At 44.9% G+C, this 18,315-nt stretch overlaps 1 protein-coding gene across 2 annotated transcripts in view; it reads right to left on the bottom strand.

Annotated features, from left to right (window-relative positions):
* Positions 1-18,315, bottom strand: part of SPATA6L (spermatogenesis associated 6 like) — a 721,724-nt gene that overhangs the window by 625,174 nt on the left and 78,235 nt on the right. For both annotated transcript variants that reach the window (XM_069625723.1, XM_069625724.1), the window contains exon 3: positions 9,545-9,593. In XM_069625723.1, coding sequence (XP_069481824.1) covers positions 9,545-9,593 — 49 coding nt within the window. The remainder of the gene's footprint in view (positions 1-9,544; positions 9,594-18,315) is intronic.

Below are 18,315 nucleotides of genomic sequence, written 5' to 3'. Positions count from 1 at the left end.
ATCATTTTAATTAAAATGCTAGTGCGTTAAGTTTGCCTCTTTTCCTAGGCCCTGGTTTAGTGATGCCTACAACAGATGACCTAAGCACACACAGCATGGCTTGTGCATGAGCAAGTGTAAGTACATGTATATATATATATTTAGTGTCCTCATTGTGACAAAGGCATTTAAAGAAAAAACACACTCTAATCCTAAACACGCATATGACGAAGAAATAGTGCAAAGTAAACGCCAACTGAACCAAGAAATCAGGAAATTGGGTTCTTTACACAGACCTTCACAGACAAAGCAGAACAAAAATCACAAACAACAGCATAAAAACTGCTTATCCAGCCACAAGAGCATAATGCTACAGTGGGACGCCAAGCATATGATCAAAATATAAGTATTGAATGACTCGAGATGCAGGAGAGAATCAGAGACCTTCACAATGCAATGCAGTCCAAGAAGATGAGTTTCTTTGGGACACTCTACAGAAAAATACCGGGAGATGAGACATTGGCCCCTCCATTGCATACATCAAAATTGTCTCCGACCATAGACAAAAAAAAGATCAGAGACATAATTGGCAGAGCCAGTAACTCTCGAGCCCCAGGCCCCGACGGCCACTCAAAGTCCATCCTTAAAGAGCCCCCTGAGGAGTGGGCTGAATTTTGCACAACATTATTTGACGAGATCCTGAACCAAAGGAAGATCCCAGAATCTTGGAAAACTGCCATCATAATACCAATCTTCAAAAGAGGGGATAGGACGGACACCAAAAATGATTGCCCAATCGCCCTTTTGTATGCTCTTGTGAAGACATTTGCCGCCTTGATTCTGTTCAAATTGAGAGATTTGATGAAAAAACTCAAACCACTTCGATCAAAGACAAACAGGTTTTGTCAAAGGAGTAGGTTGTAGTTTGAACCTATTCATACTGAATGTCCTAAAACTCTGGACAATGGAGAATGAAAGGAGAATCGATATTGCCTCTGTCGACCTCGCACAAGCTTTTGACAGTGTAGAGAGCTTTTGTGGAAAGAAATGAAAGATTGGGGTTGCCCTGCTTACATCCTGGACCCCATACGGACTTTATCTACAGATACCTCCATACAAATTCAATTAAACCGGGAAGGTTTACGGTCGAGAAAGATACAGACCCTTAGTGTATTAAAACAAGGCTGCCCACTAGGGCCAGAACTGTTCTACCGGTTTATTTCAGACTTAAAAGAAGCAATGGTCGCTGAAGGTTCTTTCCCCCCAAAACGAAATGCATTGCCAGTGGGGTGGATGCTATACGCCGACAGTCATCCTAGATCAAACCCCAATTCGCTTGCAAAGAAAAATGAATAATCTACATTCATTTGTAGAAGCAAATAACCTCAAAATAAACACCTCAAAATCGGTTGTTTTGGTGTTTGAAAGCCTAAAAGGGAAAATAAAGCAGCAAACGTTTCATTGGTGGCTTGAAAACGAACAAACAGATCAGGTTAGACGTATGAGACATCTCAGAATTGATATTAACCTAAGCATAAATGACTCAGCGCGCATAGTTGAAGATCCAAAATTAGAAATCTAGCCACGCAAGGGGCAGTAATCCACCAAAAATGTGGTAAATTCTTATTGCTTCTGGTAATACATTTTTATAGGCAGAAAGTTATTCCGATCCTGGACTATGGAGTGGAAGCATGCTTATGCTTTCATTGGAAAGCCTGCAGCTTTCTAAAAAGTATCTTTTGGAGGAGAATTCTGGGACTTCAGAGATGTGTCCTGGCACCCATCATTAGACATGAGCTAGATCTAAAATCTATTTATGCAGTCACATTATCGAAACCTTTATCCTTATTTCAAAAGCTCACTTTAAAAGACCAGCCAATCCAATTTAAATTTCTTCAACAAACTGTGGACTCTCCGAGGACTGGTTGCAAGATCTCTGGTCTAAAAAATGTCTGCCAATTTTGGATGACGCAAAGTTAGAAATGTTATTAACAAATCCGGATGCAGCGAAGAAAAAACGATGGTATTGAGTCTGGATAAAAACCGAGACGGTGAAAGCACAGTACAAACTCTACGATCATCTAAGTAAAGATATTAAAGCCATTAATATACTTCCAAGATATTTGATTACATTTCCAAGCCCTCACCATCGCAGCCTTTTCATGCACATTGGAATGAACGTATTACCAACCAATCAAGTTCTCAATTCAAGAAACCAAAGTGCTGACCGAATGGATGTCTGCAGACTGTGCCAAACCCCAGGAGAAACACTAAAACATTTGTCTCTCTGTTTTCCTGAACTGAGATCTTTAAGAACCAAATATCTCAGTTCTATCATAAATGAGGCTCCAACTAGCAGTATTGAAGTTTGCCAGGAATGCATGTGTCGGGTGAAAACTTAAAAGCAATCTTTTCTATAACTCTTTTTTTGGATGAAGCATTTAAAACAGTTTTCATTGCTCAAATATGAATGACATATATGTCTTCCTGCCAGTATGTTTTTTTTCTTATGCTGTTTGCTTACTTCTTTTATCCTATATTTCTGTAGTTTACACCTGGCTTTCCCTTTCTCTTCTTTGTTCCTTGTACCTTTCCTTTTTCACGTTTGAAGACGAAATTATCAATGGCTTGCTGACGAAATATATACAAAAGAATTTTAATTTTGAAATCTGTTTTTTTTTTTAACTTTTCTACGGTATTTGTGAATTGGCAAAGGTTAGACATTAACCAAGTGCCTAAATTAATGAATATAAATATTTAAAGTGGAGTCCTGTGCAGAAAGAAGAACTGCCATAGATACTGACAACCAAGATTATGTAGACAATCCCATGCTTTTGAACGCTTGCTTCGCCAGAAAAGGTCTTATCAAATCCTATCAGTTGAACCACAATGTGTATTTCATTCGACAGAAGGTAGCAGAGTAACACTCTTGCAATTTACATATCTTGTCCAGGAAGTTTGATCACCGTGAAGTAGATGAGCTTCCTAGAAAAACACACTGCCAAACTATCCTTTTTTACTAAACGTACAAATAACTGAATGCAATAATGTGAGCTTCATAAATCCTATGATTTGTGCCATATCTGAGCAAATAGGTACTTTCTTCCCAGGTGAAATCACAAAGTAATGCATTAGAGTACAGATAGGGAGTAATGGCATATGTTAAGTTATGTTATGTTAAGTTGATTTATACCGTGCACAGTTACTACCCAGGGGCAGTCTCAAGGTGCTCAATGAGGAGGGGCACAAAGCTTGTAGGTTCTGTTTGGTTATTTGCCCACCCTTTGACTGCCCATGGCCATGCTAATCCCTTTGGCCATTCCCACCAAGTTCCCACCCCTCATTGCAAGCACAACACTCACGTGAACTCTTTGTGCTCGCTTTAAATAAGCCTTACCATCAAACTTTGCACTTTAAGTGCCTGCCAGTGTTTTTTCAAAGCAATCTTCTGAGAGTCGATGACTTAATTGGAGTTGTTAATGTGAAACCGGTGTTAAAAAAATGTCTTAACCAGCTCTGTCGTCAGCCACTCGATTTATAAGCACTAGTTTAGCTGATGTCCGGTTAAATACAAGCATTGGCAAAGCCAACAATTATGGCCTGTGTATAAATATTAGACATTTGGCAGGCACTGCTATTATATGCCCAGGTACTTGCACCATTTTGCATGTACTTCAATGAATGGCCAGTTCATACCACTACAGCAGTGCCTAGCAAGTTTCTTTCCCATGCCTACACATAATCTCACAATAATGTCACAACTTCTATGCATGTAGACTTAACTTCTTCCTACCCGTCAGGCCATTTTCCAGCATGGATGACCCTAAAAAGCCAAATGATCCTTACAATGGCAATAAACATTGCCCAACCAAGCAATTTAATAGCCTGAGATCAGCACCACACCTGATCATAAACGCATATGTTTAAATATACTTACTAAACCACAAGACGTGCCTTCGATGTAACCCGATGTGACAAATTGCACCCACAAAGCATTTTATGCCGCTGTACCCTGCATATGAGCACCTAAGCAGACGATGATCCTTCAGAAAATAACAGAAGGAAACTTCAGTGATACAAATACAGCAGTGATTTTCCACTGAGGAGACTTCTTTCCAGAGGTCATCCCGGTAGCAGAAATGCTTTTGCGTAAGGCATGGAGAGAGAGGGTATCTCAGATAGAAGGCCACGTTTTGGTAGGGACACTGAGCAGCCAAGGACCATTCATTCCTGGTGTTGGCATTGGCTGCAGGAAAAACACTTAACGGAGTGGAATGGCCAATCCCGTTAGCTATACTCTACTGGATGGGTTTCCCTGACAGATGCTTTGAGGAAGTTGCTAAACTGTACAAGGGCCAGTTCTTGGCTACCGGGGAGAAAGGCATTTCCTCAGCCCCCTGACTTTTATTTGAGGAATAACGCAAACTTTTTCACTTTCACTCATGTTATTTGCCCAGGCAACTGAACCATCTGAAAAAACACAAAGGGAATGACACACATCTGCAGCATTAACAAATATAGGGGGTAGCAAAATGATCTCGATACAGTACTTCTGTAATCTCAGCCAACATGTGATGTGACCTTAGATGCAATATCTATCACCCTGCATCTCAGTAAGCCACTTCCCACATATTTATTTCTTCTTCCCCATCGCCGATACCCCAAAAAGAAAACGACACCCTGCCACTCTCTCCATTGTGTAGCACTAGACGCAAATTGAACTGCCAATGTTTGAGATTGAGCCACATGAAACATGTCACATTATCTACTATCCTGCAGTTGAAGTGTAGTCTTTAGATGCATCCCCATTGCCTAGTGATTGACAGTGCCGCGTTAAATGCTCCATAAATTCCATTGGTAGTGTAGAGTCTCCGACACTAGACTTTGAAAAAAAAGGAAAAGCACAGTGAGCTGGTTCAAACCTCCCCACAAGTGCTCAATTTTCTTCTATTTAAATGTAAACTGTCGGGACCCAAAATGAATAAAACATACAGTTTGATGAAAATGTGTGATAGTGTTTTGAAACGCATTGGTGGAGCTGTACAAAATAAAGGTAAAAAGGTCTGATACTACACTGAGGTTGACAAAGCAGCGCACAGGGCATGGTGCAATTTCACCATAGAGACTGACCCACAGAACACTGGATGCCTTGCTAAAGTGGTGTTGATTGCTCTTGCCCCAATAGGGGTGAAAACAGGGCAGTGCATTGGTGCATATACAAAAAAACAGAACCAATTGGCAGTGATTATCCAAGATGCCCGTCACATGAATGGCTGTGGTAGGAATCTGCTCCACAGCATAGAAATTGTATACACCGTGGCAGATCAGAGGAAGGGCACTGACTCTTTGAGGACATTTCAAGGATGTTTTCATTAAAGAATGAAAGTAATGCCTAGCTTTTCCCATCTATATGGGGTGTTCCCTAACTATTAAACTAAATAAGCTGCTCGACAGTCATCTGTGAATGTCTGAAAGAAAAGTGTCCACAGTCCAAACTAACTATAACTGACCCTGCCAGTTATTCTAATAACTAAAGATAGGAGAATGACTCCCTTCTCCTGGAACTTGCTTCCTTCAAGTTTGCTTTTCTTGACTCTTCTTAATATGATATTTTCAAATAGTCTCTTGTGATTTATTTAATCCATTCATATAATTCCTTCAAGACTTTGTGATACTTTTGTCCTTTCTCAGAATTGGCTTCCTGGACCTTGAACAACTACTTTGTTCATATAGGGTTGCTTTTCCCTTTTCCAGTGTAGCGATACCCATTCTCCGCAATTCTCTCTCTTTAAATTCTTTTTTCTTCAGTTCATAGTATTCTTTTCTGTTTAGGTTCTGGACCCAATAGGGAATGGGGATAACGTTTATCGCCCAACCCACGATCCGGCAGTAATACCGCAGGACGGGTGGGCAGTAACGCAAATAAAGTTGGGCAGTATCCCAAACGGGATACCGCCCAACTCGTGATGAGGCCCAGTGCCCTCTTCAATATTTATTGCATTCTGGTTTCTCTTTTCACCATCATTCCATTTTCTTACTCTCTCATGTATATGACTGGGACAAGTATGAACAGACCCATAAGGCCTCCCCTGAGGCTTTCCAGGTCTCTTCTTTTCCCTACTAACTGGGCTTGTCTGGGAAAACGTCACCAGGGCCTTTGTACGTTCGGAGTTCATTGCTTTCCTCACTTTCTTGCCTTCTGGGTTCCCTCCGGCGTCCCGAGCTCTGTATCCTCTCTCTGTACGGACTAACAGCTATGTGGGTAAGTGGGTGGTAGGCGATCAGGGCAACCTAGTGGTCTCGGCATAGCTTGCGGGACCGCCGGTCGGCCATGGGATCTCTGTGGTCACAACACCACCATCAACTTCTCTCTTCTTCGTGCTTCATGCTCTGAAATCGGCTTTCCCAGCAGTTTCAAAACTCACAGGCTTTGCTGTCTGAAGAGTCTCCTCCCCTCTCAGGTGTTCCGTCGCTGTGGGGCTTTCCCTGGCCGACATACGTGTCTCTCTGCCTTCACTTGCTGCAGCGTCTCCCCCCCTTCAGCTTCTTCCTCCCAGTTAAATAGGAATCCCTACCTAAAGAGACATATTCATTTTCTGGTTGACAAGAACAGATGGCAGTTTCTTCTTCATCATAGTCTCTATATTGTATGCCCTCCAGGTTGTCTGATAGGCTATTTCAGAAAATTAATTTGGGAGTTCCTCAAAGGAGCAGGAGTACTTGTCCCCTAAGGGGGGAGTCTCTCCCGGTGAGGTCCAAATTGCCTCTACCCCTGGGGAGGGTGTTGTGGAGCTCCCCACTAGGGAGAAGGGAAAAATTCCCTCGATTCATCGCAACACGGTTCACAACCGGTTGGCCGACTTCCATAAAATTAAGAAAATGATTTGAAAAAGGAAAAATGCCTCCATCTGGCTACCAAAGATGTGCCCGAATCACCACCTCAGTTTTTACATAGCTCAGCTTACTGTACAGCTCATACAGCAATAGGCAAGGAGGATGAAACACAGCCCTTGTGGCTACTTGCTCCCAGCTTACTGTACAGCTCACACATCAATAGGAAAGGAGGATGAAACACGGCCGTTGGGGCTACTCACTCCCAGCGTACTGTACAGCTCACACAGCAAAAGGCAAGGAGGATGAAACACAGCCCTTGCAGCTACTTGCTCACAGCTTTCTGTACAGCTCACACATCAATAGGAAAGGAGGATGAAACACAGCCCTTGGGTCTACTTGCTCCCAGCTTACTGTACAGCTCACACAGCAAATGGAAAGGAGGATGAAACACAGCCCTTGGGACTACTCGCTGCCAGCTTACTGTACAGCTCACACAGCAAAAGGAAAGGAGGATGAAACACAGCCCTTGGGGCTACTCGCTCTCAGTTTACCATACAGCTCACACAGCGAAAGGAAATGGAAGATGAAACACAGCCCTTGGGGCTACTCGCTCTCAGTTTACCATACAGCTCACACAGCGAAAGGAAATGGAAGATGAAACACAGCCCTTGGGGCTACTCGTTGCCATCTTACTGTACAGCTCACACAGCAAAAGGAAAGGAGGATAAAACACAGCCCTTGGCGCTACTCACTCCCAGCTTACTGTACAGCTCACACAGCAAAAGGAAAGGAGGATGAAACACAGCCCTTGGTGCTACTTTCTCCATAGGCAAGTAACTTCTGCCAAACCGACATTCCGGCTACAAAGTGTGCTTAAGTGCACATTAACCTACATTCACTGCTACCCTTCTACCTGCAAAAGATTGCTGAAAACGGAAGTTTACATGTTTTGGGACAAATAATATATTTTCCTGGCCTTCCTCAGAATATTAGTATTACAAAAAACAAGTCAAGAAGCCAAAAAGATCCTGTGTCATCTTCTAATTTTAGGCGTAAAAAAATCAAAAGTGCATTAGGAATGATGTACTTATGTGGTATAATATTTCTTCAAACCACATTACAAGCTGCACCGTGAGGGAGAGAGCAAGAATTGATTGTGGTGACTATGTGACTATGAATTCAATTTGCACTGGCATGTAAGTCACCCCCGAGTTCAGCTACAATAGAAATGACCCATACTTATTATTTTAGTAGGTCCTAGAACTCCAAAGTTGCATAGATTTGATAGATGATGCTTTATCCATTTATACTGCAATGGGTGTGTGCTATATACAATGAATGTAGTCAATGAAGATAATGAACCAAGTCACTCACAACTGTGAATGTCTCCTCATTTGTGTGTGGAAGTGGAACTGAACAAGCCTTCAGAAAGATAAAAGTAAAGAAGCAAAAGGGCTGGAGAAAGGGGAATGAATACCAGTGTCAGTGGGCCTTTAAACAAGCAAAGCCCCTACCTACACCACATCAAAAAGTCTCTTTATTACTGAATGTCTGTTAGCCCTGGTGAAGTCTAGAGACACTGCGGAAGTGCTTTGTCATAGAAACATCATTATTTCTATGACTCGATGGTTCAAGACTCCAATGTGGACACAGGCCACCAAACGAAGGCAGTGTTTGGACCAAAGCACTAGAAGCGATGGACAGCACATGTGGTGCATAACCCCCCCAGAAGAGCAGGGAGGCACTATGAGATCACAGAAAAAGCCCTTCACCCGGTTGGCTGATACACCACCTACAGTGAGCCAGAGAGGGGATACCCATACCATGAAATGAATACGGCGCCTGTGCCATGCTGTGGCCTTGGAGATTGCACGTGCAGTGGTGCTCCTTTACATGTACAGTGGTGCTCCTTTAAAGCAGCCCCATTTCCCGGGTCACTCTTCATCAACGTGCACTTCAGTTATAATATATATTATCCCTGCCAAAGCATTCAAGGGTCTGAGAGGGAGGCCCCGATCTTAGTGTTTTGGAGCCCACTTTGTCACGAGGCGTTACTACTACAGATGCAGGGGACAGTACGAAGGTGGCGGAGTCAGTAACATCCTAAGTGATATGTCAGGGCAGGACCAGTCTTAGCAATGGCACAGCCAAGACAACAGCATATGATGCATCCAGGGGACACAGGTGGAGTGCGAGGGAGCTGCCAAAATGACCCTGTTAGGAGGGATGGGGGTCCCAAAATGCACTTTGCCTATGTACAGAAATGAATTGCGCCAGCCATGAGTCAAAAGCTTCACCCTGCTGAAAAAGAGCATGCAGTGCAATAGCGGTCCCTTTACCCCAGACCTCTACAACCTTTGGCTCTCTAGGTGTTTTGGACTGCAACTCCCATCAACCATAACCAGCACAGTCAATAGCAAGGAATCATGGGAGATGCTGTCTAAAACCTCAAGCCCTATACCCATTCAGTGGAGGATGAGGGGCACTTGGAAAGCAGACAGAATCACTCCCTTTCTAGATAGCCACACAGCCATGGCCAGCAGTAGCACAGGTGCACAGTGGCTGCATATACTCTAAACCCTAACCTAGAAATCCACCTCATAGTGCCCTATGCAAGGAAATCTAATGCAAACAAAAGTCAAGTAAGATGACACATTTAAGCAGCATTTCAATCACATCTAAATTAGCTTCACAAAGTACATTCATGTGTTTCAAACTGCTTGATACATACATTCTAGAAGTTGCACAACAGTAGCAGGGTCTATGGCTTCTTGAAATATCTGCAGAAAAGAAGTGTAGAGGTTAGGAAAAACCACTGATTTTAGTTTTGTCAAATTATTGGTAAATAAATATTTAACAGCACACCTTGAAACAACAAACAAGCAGTGTGTCATGGTTAAGCATGTCATGGATAGCAAACGGAAGATGTGAGCCTAAGACGCAACCTGAGCTCACCAAGCGCTGTGAGAGAGTGAGAGACTGCACTTCAGTACAATACCACTGTGAAGCAATCTTTAGGCATGTTCTCTATACAGAGTGTCAGGCTTTTCTCATTTTCCCATGATGGCACAGATCAATGACATGGGGAAAACGTGAAAACAGAAGAAGGTGCACATGCATGGACAATCCCCTCTTCTCCCTTTGTTAATGCTTTTTACTGTCATTACCTTCTCTGATAGACGCAGAGCTCTCTCAGTAGAAGACTGCGCATAAAGGAGGGGGTTAAACTTTGGAGGACCTGTGTCGCGGTTTATTACGCGGTCACACTCAACTCAGGGAGTTTCTTTCCTCCAATGAATGTGGCGCACAATAAATCACTATGATTTTGATTCGGTTCAGTTTGGTAAGGCCTCCAACCCGTCTCGTACCCAACCCCAACAAGTACCCGGTGCCACAATGGACTAAGAACCAGGCTGGTGTGTAGTAAGAAAATATTTACTAATTTATTTATTTAAACCAAGTTTGACAAACAGACTAACATCGGCCACCAGTGCTGTGGCAACACAAGAACAAAATTGACTACCGTAAAGGCACCAACACAGAGATAATACTGAGATATGCAGTCACAATTTATTTTCAAATCACCCAAAAATACAGAAAAATAACAATTCAAGACACCCAGCGATTGCTGATTTGGTTGTAATACTTTTCTCCCAGTAACCCCCACCCTCCAAACATCAATTAGACTTGACCCCTCTGAATTGAAGGCCCGTGGCATTGAGTGGGAACACAATGGGAAAATCCTTTTGGGATTAATTCTGATAAAAATGCACTCTTTCGAAAAAGGATTCAAGGGGAAAAATAGTTTGTTCTACTTGTTACCACAGGTGCAATATGAGGCACGGAAAAGCAATGGGAAAATGTGTTTTGCCACACCTAAACAGAACATGACAGGCTTTGTGGTTTTGGTCAGAGCACAATGGGAACAAAGGGGCAATTTCGTTTTGCACCCTGCACATGCAAAGGCACTACCAGGCTTCACACTTATGATTTAAGATGAAGGGGCTCAATGGGGAATTTCGTCTTGCACCCTGCACACTCACGTGGAAACAGGTTTTTAGGATAAATTCTTTTTTTTTCATTGCTAAATATTTATTTTCAACACATTTTTTTTTTTAAATAGTGGTCCAAAACTTAATTACACCCAAAATATTGTGCTGAAAAGGAGGAAGTGAATTGTGAAAAAGTAAACTAAGAAAAAGAAATAGAAACCCCAGTGTGCCAGTGTGACTTGAATTTACAAATATTCTTTTAAAGTCTTTGTTATTCACTTTTTGCAGTAAATTAAACATTTCCTTCTCGGACATACGGCCCATGAAGCGTGTGTCAGTTGAGGTTTTTGCCGCCACCTTCTCTACCCCCCCCTCCACCTCTGGCTGACTCACATCCTGACACAGCCCTGTGCCTGCTCTACTCCTCTATTTCTGTTACTCTTGATGCTCTTGCCCCTGTTATCAGGATCCGTTTGAATACAAAAGCCAAGTGCAATTCTTAGTATGTCTCTGACCTAGCTACACTTAAACGCAAGTGTAGTGTGGCTAAGAGGAAAGGGAGGGCTTCTTGTTCATCCTCTGACAAACTGGCCTGTCGCCCGCTCCAAAGGCAATACGGACTCTCTGTCCACACTAAAAAGAGCCTGCATCCAAGCCCGTGTCTCTACGGCATCTAACAACTCGGCTGAACTCTTTAAAATCTGCATGGAGCTGGCCAGCCCTGCTGCAGTCTCTACCACTCCTGTCACCTCCCAGGTGCTTTGCATGGCCCTTGCCTCTCACTTCATCTAAAAGAAACAGGACATCCTGTCCACCCTCTCACCCCCCCCCCTCTTCTACCCTCTCCTTCTGTGAACTCTGGCCCTACTACAGCCACACCTCCACCCTCTTTCTCGTCCTTTCCTCTTTTCTCTCCTGATAAGGTCTCTAGACAAGTCCGATCTATGAAGGTCTCGTCAAAACAGGGTCATCCTTGTTCTTCCAGAAACATCAAGGACCACATTGACACCCTCGCTCCTGCCCTGGCTGATTTCTGCAACCACTCCTTCACCCCAGGAGCCTTCCCATCCCCTCTGAAGCACTCTCTTCTCGAAAACCCACAGCTGACCCTTCCTGCCCGGCTAACTTCTGCCCAATCTCCATCACTCCTTTTCTAGGCAAACTCCTGGAAAAGCTGGCCACCTCTCAGCTCAACCTTCACTCTGATTCTGTTGGTTGTCTCCATCACCATCAGTCTGGCTTTAGAGCTGCCATAAGGACGAAAACTGCTCTCCTGAACATATGTGAAGATCTGCTCTCCAACCATGACTCTAACATCCCCTCTTTCCTCATCTTACTTGATCTCTCTTCTGCCTTCGACACAGTCAACCATAGCCTCCTGCTCAACCGTCTCTTTGACAACCTGGGCATCACTGATCAGGCTCTGGCCTGGCTGACCTCTTTCCTCTCCGATCAACCCTCCCAGGTCCAACTTGGGTCCTTTCTTTCATCTATCTTCCTTTCTACCTGCTGTGTTCCCCAGGGCTCTAACCACTCACCCTGGCTTTTCAACCAATACCTGGCAACTCTCGGCCACCGAATTGCCATTTTCTGCTCCCATTTTCATTGCTATGCTGACAACACCCAACCCATTTTCAGGCTTCCCTCGGCCACCTATTCTCCTGTTCTCATCTCGGATTGCCCAACTGCCATTGAGGACTGGTGTGCCACCAACTATCTCTGCCTGAAAGCCAGCAAGACGGAGATCCTCCTCATTGGCACACCTTCACCCTCCTTTCCTGTTACTCTCTGGCGGGCCTCCCTTAACCCTCCTCCTACCCCCACCTGCGAGGCTAAGTACCTCAGGGTCATTGTTGACTCCACACTCTCCTTCTCTGCCCACATCTCTGATGTCTCTAAAACGTCAAACTTCCTACTGCACCTCCTCAGAGGTATTTTGCCTTTCTTCTCCTGCCCCCAGAAGCTCACTGTCTCTTGGGCCCTGGTTCTCTCTAGGTTGGATTATTGCAACAGCCTCTTTCTAAAGCTACCTGCTTCTACTCTCCACCCTTTACAACTTATCCAGAACAGGAATGCAAGACTTGTCCTTGCCTAAGGCCCTGTAACTCTACAGTCCCCCTCTTTTTCTGCACTTTTCAGACACATCCTGGCTGCTGCCTCAACCTAGCACTTGCCAATTGCTGGCTGCAATGCCACAGTTTGTTCCTTTAATTTATTTATTTATTCATGTTTTATTTAGTTTTACTCCTTTTCTCAGCACTTTCCACTTCTCCTCCTCTCCCTTGCCCTTTTCCCTTTCCCTCTCCCATGCACCTGCGCGTTCTCAATGTCACTGGGCCTAGTAAGATCGCGGTTTTGTTTTCCCGTGTTCCCCTCCTTTGCCTCGTCTCGCTCTGAAACACTTATGTAGGAGCGTGATACAAATAAAATATCAATATCAATATCAATATCTGGAGAAGGTATCGAACAGTGCGAGCAACTAGGCTTCGGGGGAATCTCGTGGGCAGCCAGGAACCATCCAAGCCATGAGGCCTGAATCCCCCCCACCCAAAAGAGCAGCATGTAGCGACAATTCCAAACCATGTGTATAAAGTTAACCTCCCTGAATATACATCTTGGGCAGGCAGATCTATCTGGGTAGTATTTGTGCAGTTGAGTGGGCGTCAAGTAGGATTGATGCACAAATTTCAAACGATTTAGGCGAAACCTGGAGTTCAATTATATCCTACAGATTGCCCGGCACTGGTGCTCCCGCAGAGGAGCATCGAGAACCCTCTCCTATTTGGTCTTGAGCAGTACCCAGGGGCCAGGACGTAGTGATTTAATCCATTTGTACAAGGCGGGAACCATACTAGTAAGGCTGGGGGGGTTGGTGCTAAACATGCTAAGCCTGGTTACTATATCATTGTGGCATGCACCGGGGCGGCACGGGAATTTATGCCAGGGGGAAGGGAGGATAAAATACAGTCACACTGACCCACACATTCAGGAATTCGTTGATACCGCAGTTTCTGCACTCAAGGTCTCCACCCAGGGTTTTGATCTTTAATTTATTGCTCCCTGTACCTCGTGTCACAAGAGATGTGTTTTCACACTTGAAGAAATACAGCCGCACATGCTTAGATCTTCTGCGGAACCCTGATTTGTGTTGGAACTTGGGGGCCGTTTGCTTATCGTGGAATCCAAAGGTGTGGTGGTCGGGTCAGTGGTGTGGAGTTGGCTCCGGACTGGCTGGAAGGGGGTTAGGGGCCTACTGGAAGCTTAGTGGAGATGAATGAGCACAGTGCAGAGCCTGGTGTTGTCTCACGCTCTTGCAGGGCGCATTCCTTTGGAAGATACTACAGTTTCCCAACACTGGAGGGTCAAAAGGGAAGTGAACTTCCATGGGAACGGGGTTCTGCAGATTTATTCTGTCCTAATGAGATTAGACAAGCACTTTTACTTCACACCTGGAAATAAAGAGGATCAGATCCCAGACTGCTTTGCTTCTCAACAAGCTTTGGCTGTTGTGTGGCGTCTCCTATGTTTCTTGGTTCATCATTTCTGTTCCAGGACCCCACCGAGGCTCAATGCCTCGTGGATTTTTCTGTTTTTTTCCTTGTCTCCTCGGCATCTTTACTTTGAACTGCTTACCTGGTGCTGGATCCTGGATTGCTTTTTGTATTGCCTTGTGTAAGGCTACAGAAGGAGGAGACTGACAAACAGGTGGCATCGCGATTGCTATAGACACTTGTTATTCAATAAAATATAGAGAAAACCTAACTTTTCCTTTTACTAAGAAGGATTTCCCTGCCTCAACTAAAATACTATGGTCGTCATGAGAATCTCTGTGTAAATCAATAGCCCACCATCCTTTGTCAAAATCCCTGCTTCTGTGCCTTTCACTTATAACATAACTAAAAGGTTGTGCCAATGTTCTTCGCCCAGGGGAATTACTCCCTTCTCCTGCACTAGATATCACAGTTCTGGTCGTGATTTTGCCTTACAAGTTCTTTACCAGGAGGAATTACTCCCTTCCTCTGATCCACGTATTTCACATAAGGATTGCCAATCTTGTAACACTCTATATCAGAAAAGTCTTTCTTTGTTACTCCAGGAGGAATGACTCCTGTTCCCCTGGTTGTATTGTTCCACCAGTGACAATTGTTTAGCCAGGTGGAAGGACTTCCTTCCCAGGCTTATTTACTTGATCCTTTTCTGCTAGTTTTATCTACCAGGAGTATGACTCCCTTCGGCTGATATTCAGGCTCTCACAGTTCCACACCAAATCAGGGTATTGACTCCCACCCCTGGGCTCTTTACAGGTTTCTCCTTTCTGATTTAAGTAACCAGGAGAATGTCTCCTAGTAACCTGGTTTTCATAGGTCCACACAAAACCAGGGGAAATTACTCCCTTCCCATGGTCTCTCCACTTTAAGATTTCTTAGCAATGCAGTTCACACAAGCATAGGATCCTTGACCCAGGCTTCCCTCACTATGGCCCACTTGGTTCACTAGCCTGCCAAGTACTGCCACGAGGAAGAGGTTTCAACTTTCTCTTCTTAGCTGCAGGTTCCCCAAACCCATGTTTCCGAGCTTCATTTAGTAGGCATGCCTGGTTCACTAACCTGCCCGGCACTGTCAATAGTAAGATGCACTTGCTTCCTTATTCTCTTTTGGTGCGGGACCTTTGTTTCTCTGTTCTCTCTGTTCTGTTCCATGGCCAGACTTGGTTTACTTACCTGCTAAGTACACACAAGAAGAAGATTACTTTGGAAGTCTTCTTTATTCTGGTTTTCAAAATTAGCAAATTTACGATAGCCCCTCTTCAAAAAGTCTTTGTAGTGATCTTGCCTAATCTTTCTTTCTTTCATATCCCTGCTCTTGTTCTTGGCTACTCTGTGTCTGTTATTTGTGGCATACGACCACTTGTATCCCCACCAGCCAATGCAGGGATTCCCTTACCTTCAGAGACCATCTTGGCTGGCTCTTGTTTTTCCAGGGACTTGCACTCAGGTTTTCTGATGCTTCAGAGCACGGCTTCCCCACTTTGGCAGTTCCACAGCTGCTGGCATTCTTCAGTCCTTTCTCCCAACTTGGACTGCCAGTCCACCTTCTTCTGGTTGGGTAACTGCTTTGCCAGCTACCGGTGAGGTCCTCCCAGCTTGGACCTCGCAGAGACGCTTCTGACCCTCTGACAGTGTCCCAGTCTTTCGCCTCTGGAATCTTCCATGCCGAACTGTGGCCTTCCTGCCGGCTTCTCCAGGGATGGCTTGACAACCATGTAAGTCCTTCCTTCCATTTTATGACTAATGCGCAAAGATAACTAGAATGCTCATTCAAGTTGTCACTGGTGCTCTCCATTGTTCCGCACCTCCTACTCGTCCCAGTACTTGTTAAGCATGTCTTGTCTGGGTAGTCCATACTCTTCCTCGTCTCAGTCCCTACAAACACATATGGAAGTCTGGGACATGGTACGGAGGCCTGTGGGTTTGGGAGGTGTATAGGATGTGGGTGGAGGGTTGGAGATGTTCTACGTTGTCCTCAGCGGGGAAATGTTTTTCCATGAGATCCTCCCGCTGAGTACCACCCCAGGGGGACTAGCAGGTAGCAGCCTTAGCTCCGTGGCCTCATGGGAAGGGGCTCCCCCTCTGGGAGAAGTGACGACATCTTGGGATTGGTCACATTTGTTTTGTCGCTTGGATTATTGGAGATTTTAACTGCTTACCTGGTGCTGAGCCCTGGATTGCTTTTTGGATAGCTTTGTTTTTCCCCTTGGATCGCTGAAACTGTGGATTACATAACTGGTCTTTGGAACTTGGACTGTCCCTGGATTGCTGGCTTCTTCCTTTGAATACCTGGACCTTACTGCCCTGCTTTGATTAGTTGCCCCGGTCTGCCCTGGGTGTTCACTCCTTCCTGCAGCTGGTCTCCTCACCCCTTTAGTTTCCTATGGTTCCAGCCTCATTTAGGACTCCTGGGATTTACTAGTTACATAGTATTGAAGGCGAGCGTCCCCAACCAGCACGATCCTCCCCGCAATGAGAGACAAGGAAGGACTCTCCCAAAATGGGAATAAGGCCAAGACAGAGTGCGGGTGAGCGTAAATTGGAGTTTATCAATCAGAATAGGGCATGCAAAGAACTCTGCAAACTCCGAGAGCGCTCTGTCTGACAATAGCAAAGACAGGCGTATATATTAACAAAAAACGTCATAAGATCCTACACACTATAGGGGGCACAAGTTCAATGGGATTGGGTGGCGACGACTAACTATAGGTGCTGCTGCGATGTGGTTGGCTTTGGCTGGATGACGTCACTGGTCAGCCTCGTGGGTTGGGCTGGGCCTGGCAGGTCGGCTGAGTTCATCCAGACGGTGTTGTTGTGCCATTGTGGCCAGTGTCAGAGATGAATGTCTTTTCCTGACTTGGTTGCCCTATGCCATGCACACCGCAGTCATTCAGTCATTTCAATATTGTTTTCTTTAGTAAATCTTCCAATAGGTTATACTACAGGTTAATGCAACACAGGAGGAATGTACCTTGTGAGGGGTCTGGAGGTAATACGTCAGGACATGGTTACCAGTGTCCTGTTGACCGGGGCCATATGTCGAGGGGCTAAGCTTCAGGGCCTGGGACGGGCGGTACAGGTCTTTCTGCCTTGTTAGAAGTTGTTATGGATGTTCCGCTGTGTTTTGTCAAAGTGTTGGGTGTCCTGATTGCACAGGGCCATAAGTCTGAGATGGTCCGATGGGTTGTGGGGTTTACGAGGGGGCGCGTGTGTTCAGGCAGAGGTTTACTGCTGTGCTGTAAATAATGCAGGTGGCGGGCCGCGGCCTTGGGTGCTACAGAGGGGGTTACAAATCTTTGAAGCGGCTCCAGTCTGGTTGGGGGAGGTAAAGCAGCGCGGCGCGGCCTCTGCTCTCATGCCTTGGCAGCCTTCGCAGGGTGGGAGGGGGAATGGCCTTGCACGTATTTCACAAAGGTATCTCCCTCGTGTGTTGCCGATTTAGGTAAAAGCATCACAAACATTTGAACACTCTATAATGCTTATTCAAATCAATACAAAACATGCATTTAAACTTTGCTGGATGTGTCTTGATTATACCCAGTCTGAGCACCTTATTCATACATTATGTTTTAACAAGTACAGTATTTAGTTATATGCATATATATTTGCAGTAAGTGAGGTAGAATTAGGATTGGTGGAGTACATAGAAAGTAACCCGCCACTGTGCGTGGCGGAGATGGTACATGAGGAGCCTAGACATACACGTGTGACGAGTGCATTCTCGCACACTCTTCACATGTGTCATGGGTATGGTTACATTCATTTTCTTGTGTACTCTAGCAGCATCAGTTTAGTTGTGGTGCGGGACCGCGTGGCGGGGGGGGGAGGCTTTCAGTGGCACTTATGAAGAATATTCCCCCGGAAATGCTTTTGACATTTATACACCCCTGCAGGGGTGTGGGTCTTTCACGGCTGGTGTCGTGTATGATAATTACACTATTTCACAGATTTCTTTAGTAAAA

The sequence above is a fragment of the Ambystoma mexicanum genome, chromosome 6p, assembly GCF_040938575.1.
Source record: "Ambystoma mexicanum isolate Mex_15411 chromosome 6p, UKY_AmexF1_1, whole genome shotgun sequence".
Lineage (NCBI taxonomy): Eukaryota > Metazoa > Chordata > Amphibia > Caudata > Ambystomatidae > Ambystoma > Ambystoma mexicanum.
The sequence above is the reverse complement of the archived record's forward strand: the minus strand, read 5'-3'. Positions and strand labels throughout refer to the sequence as shown.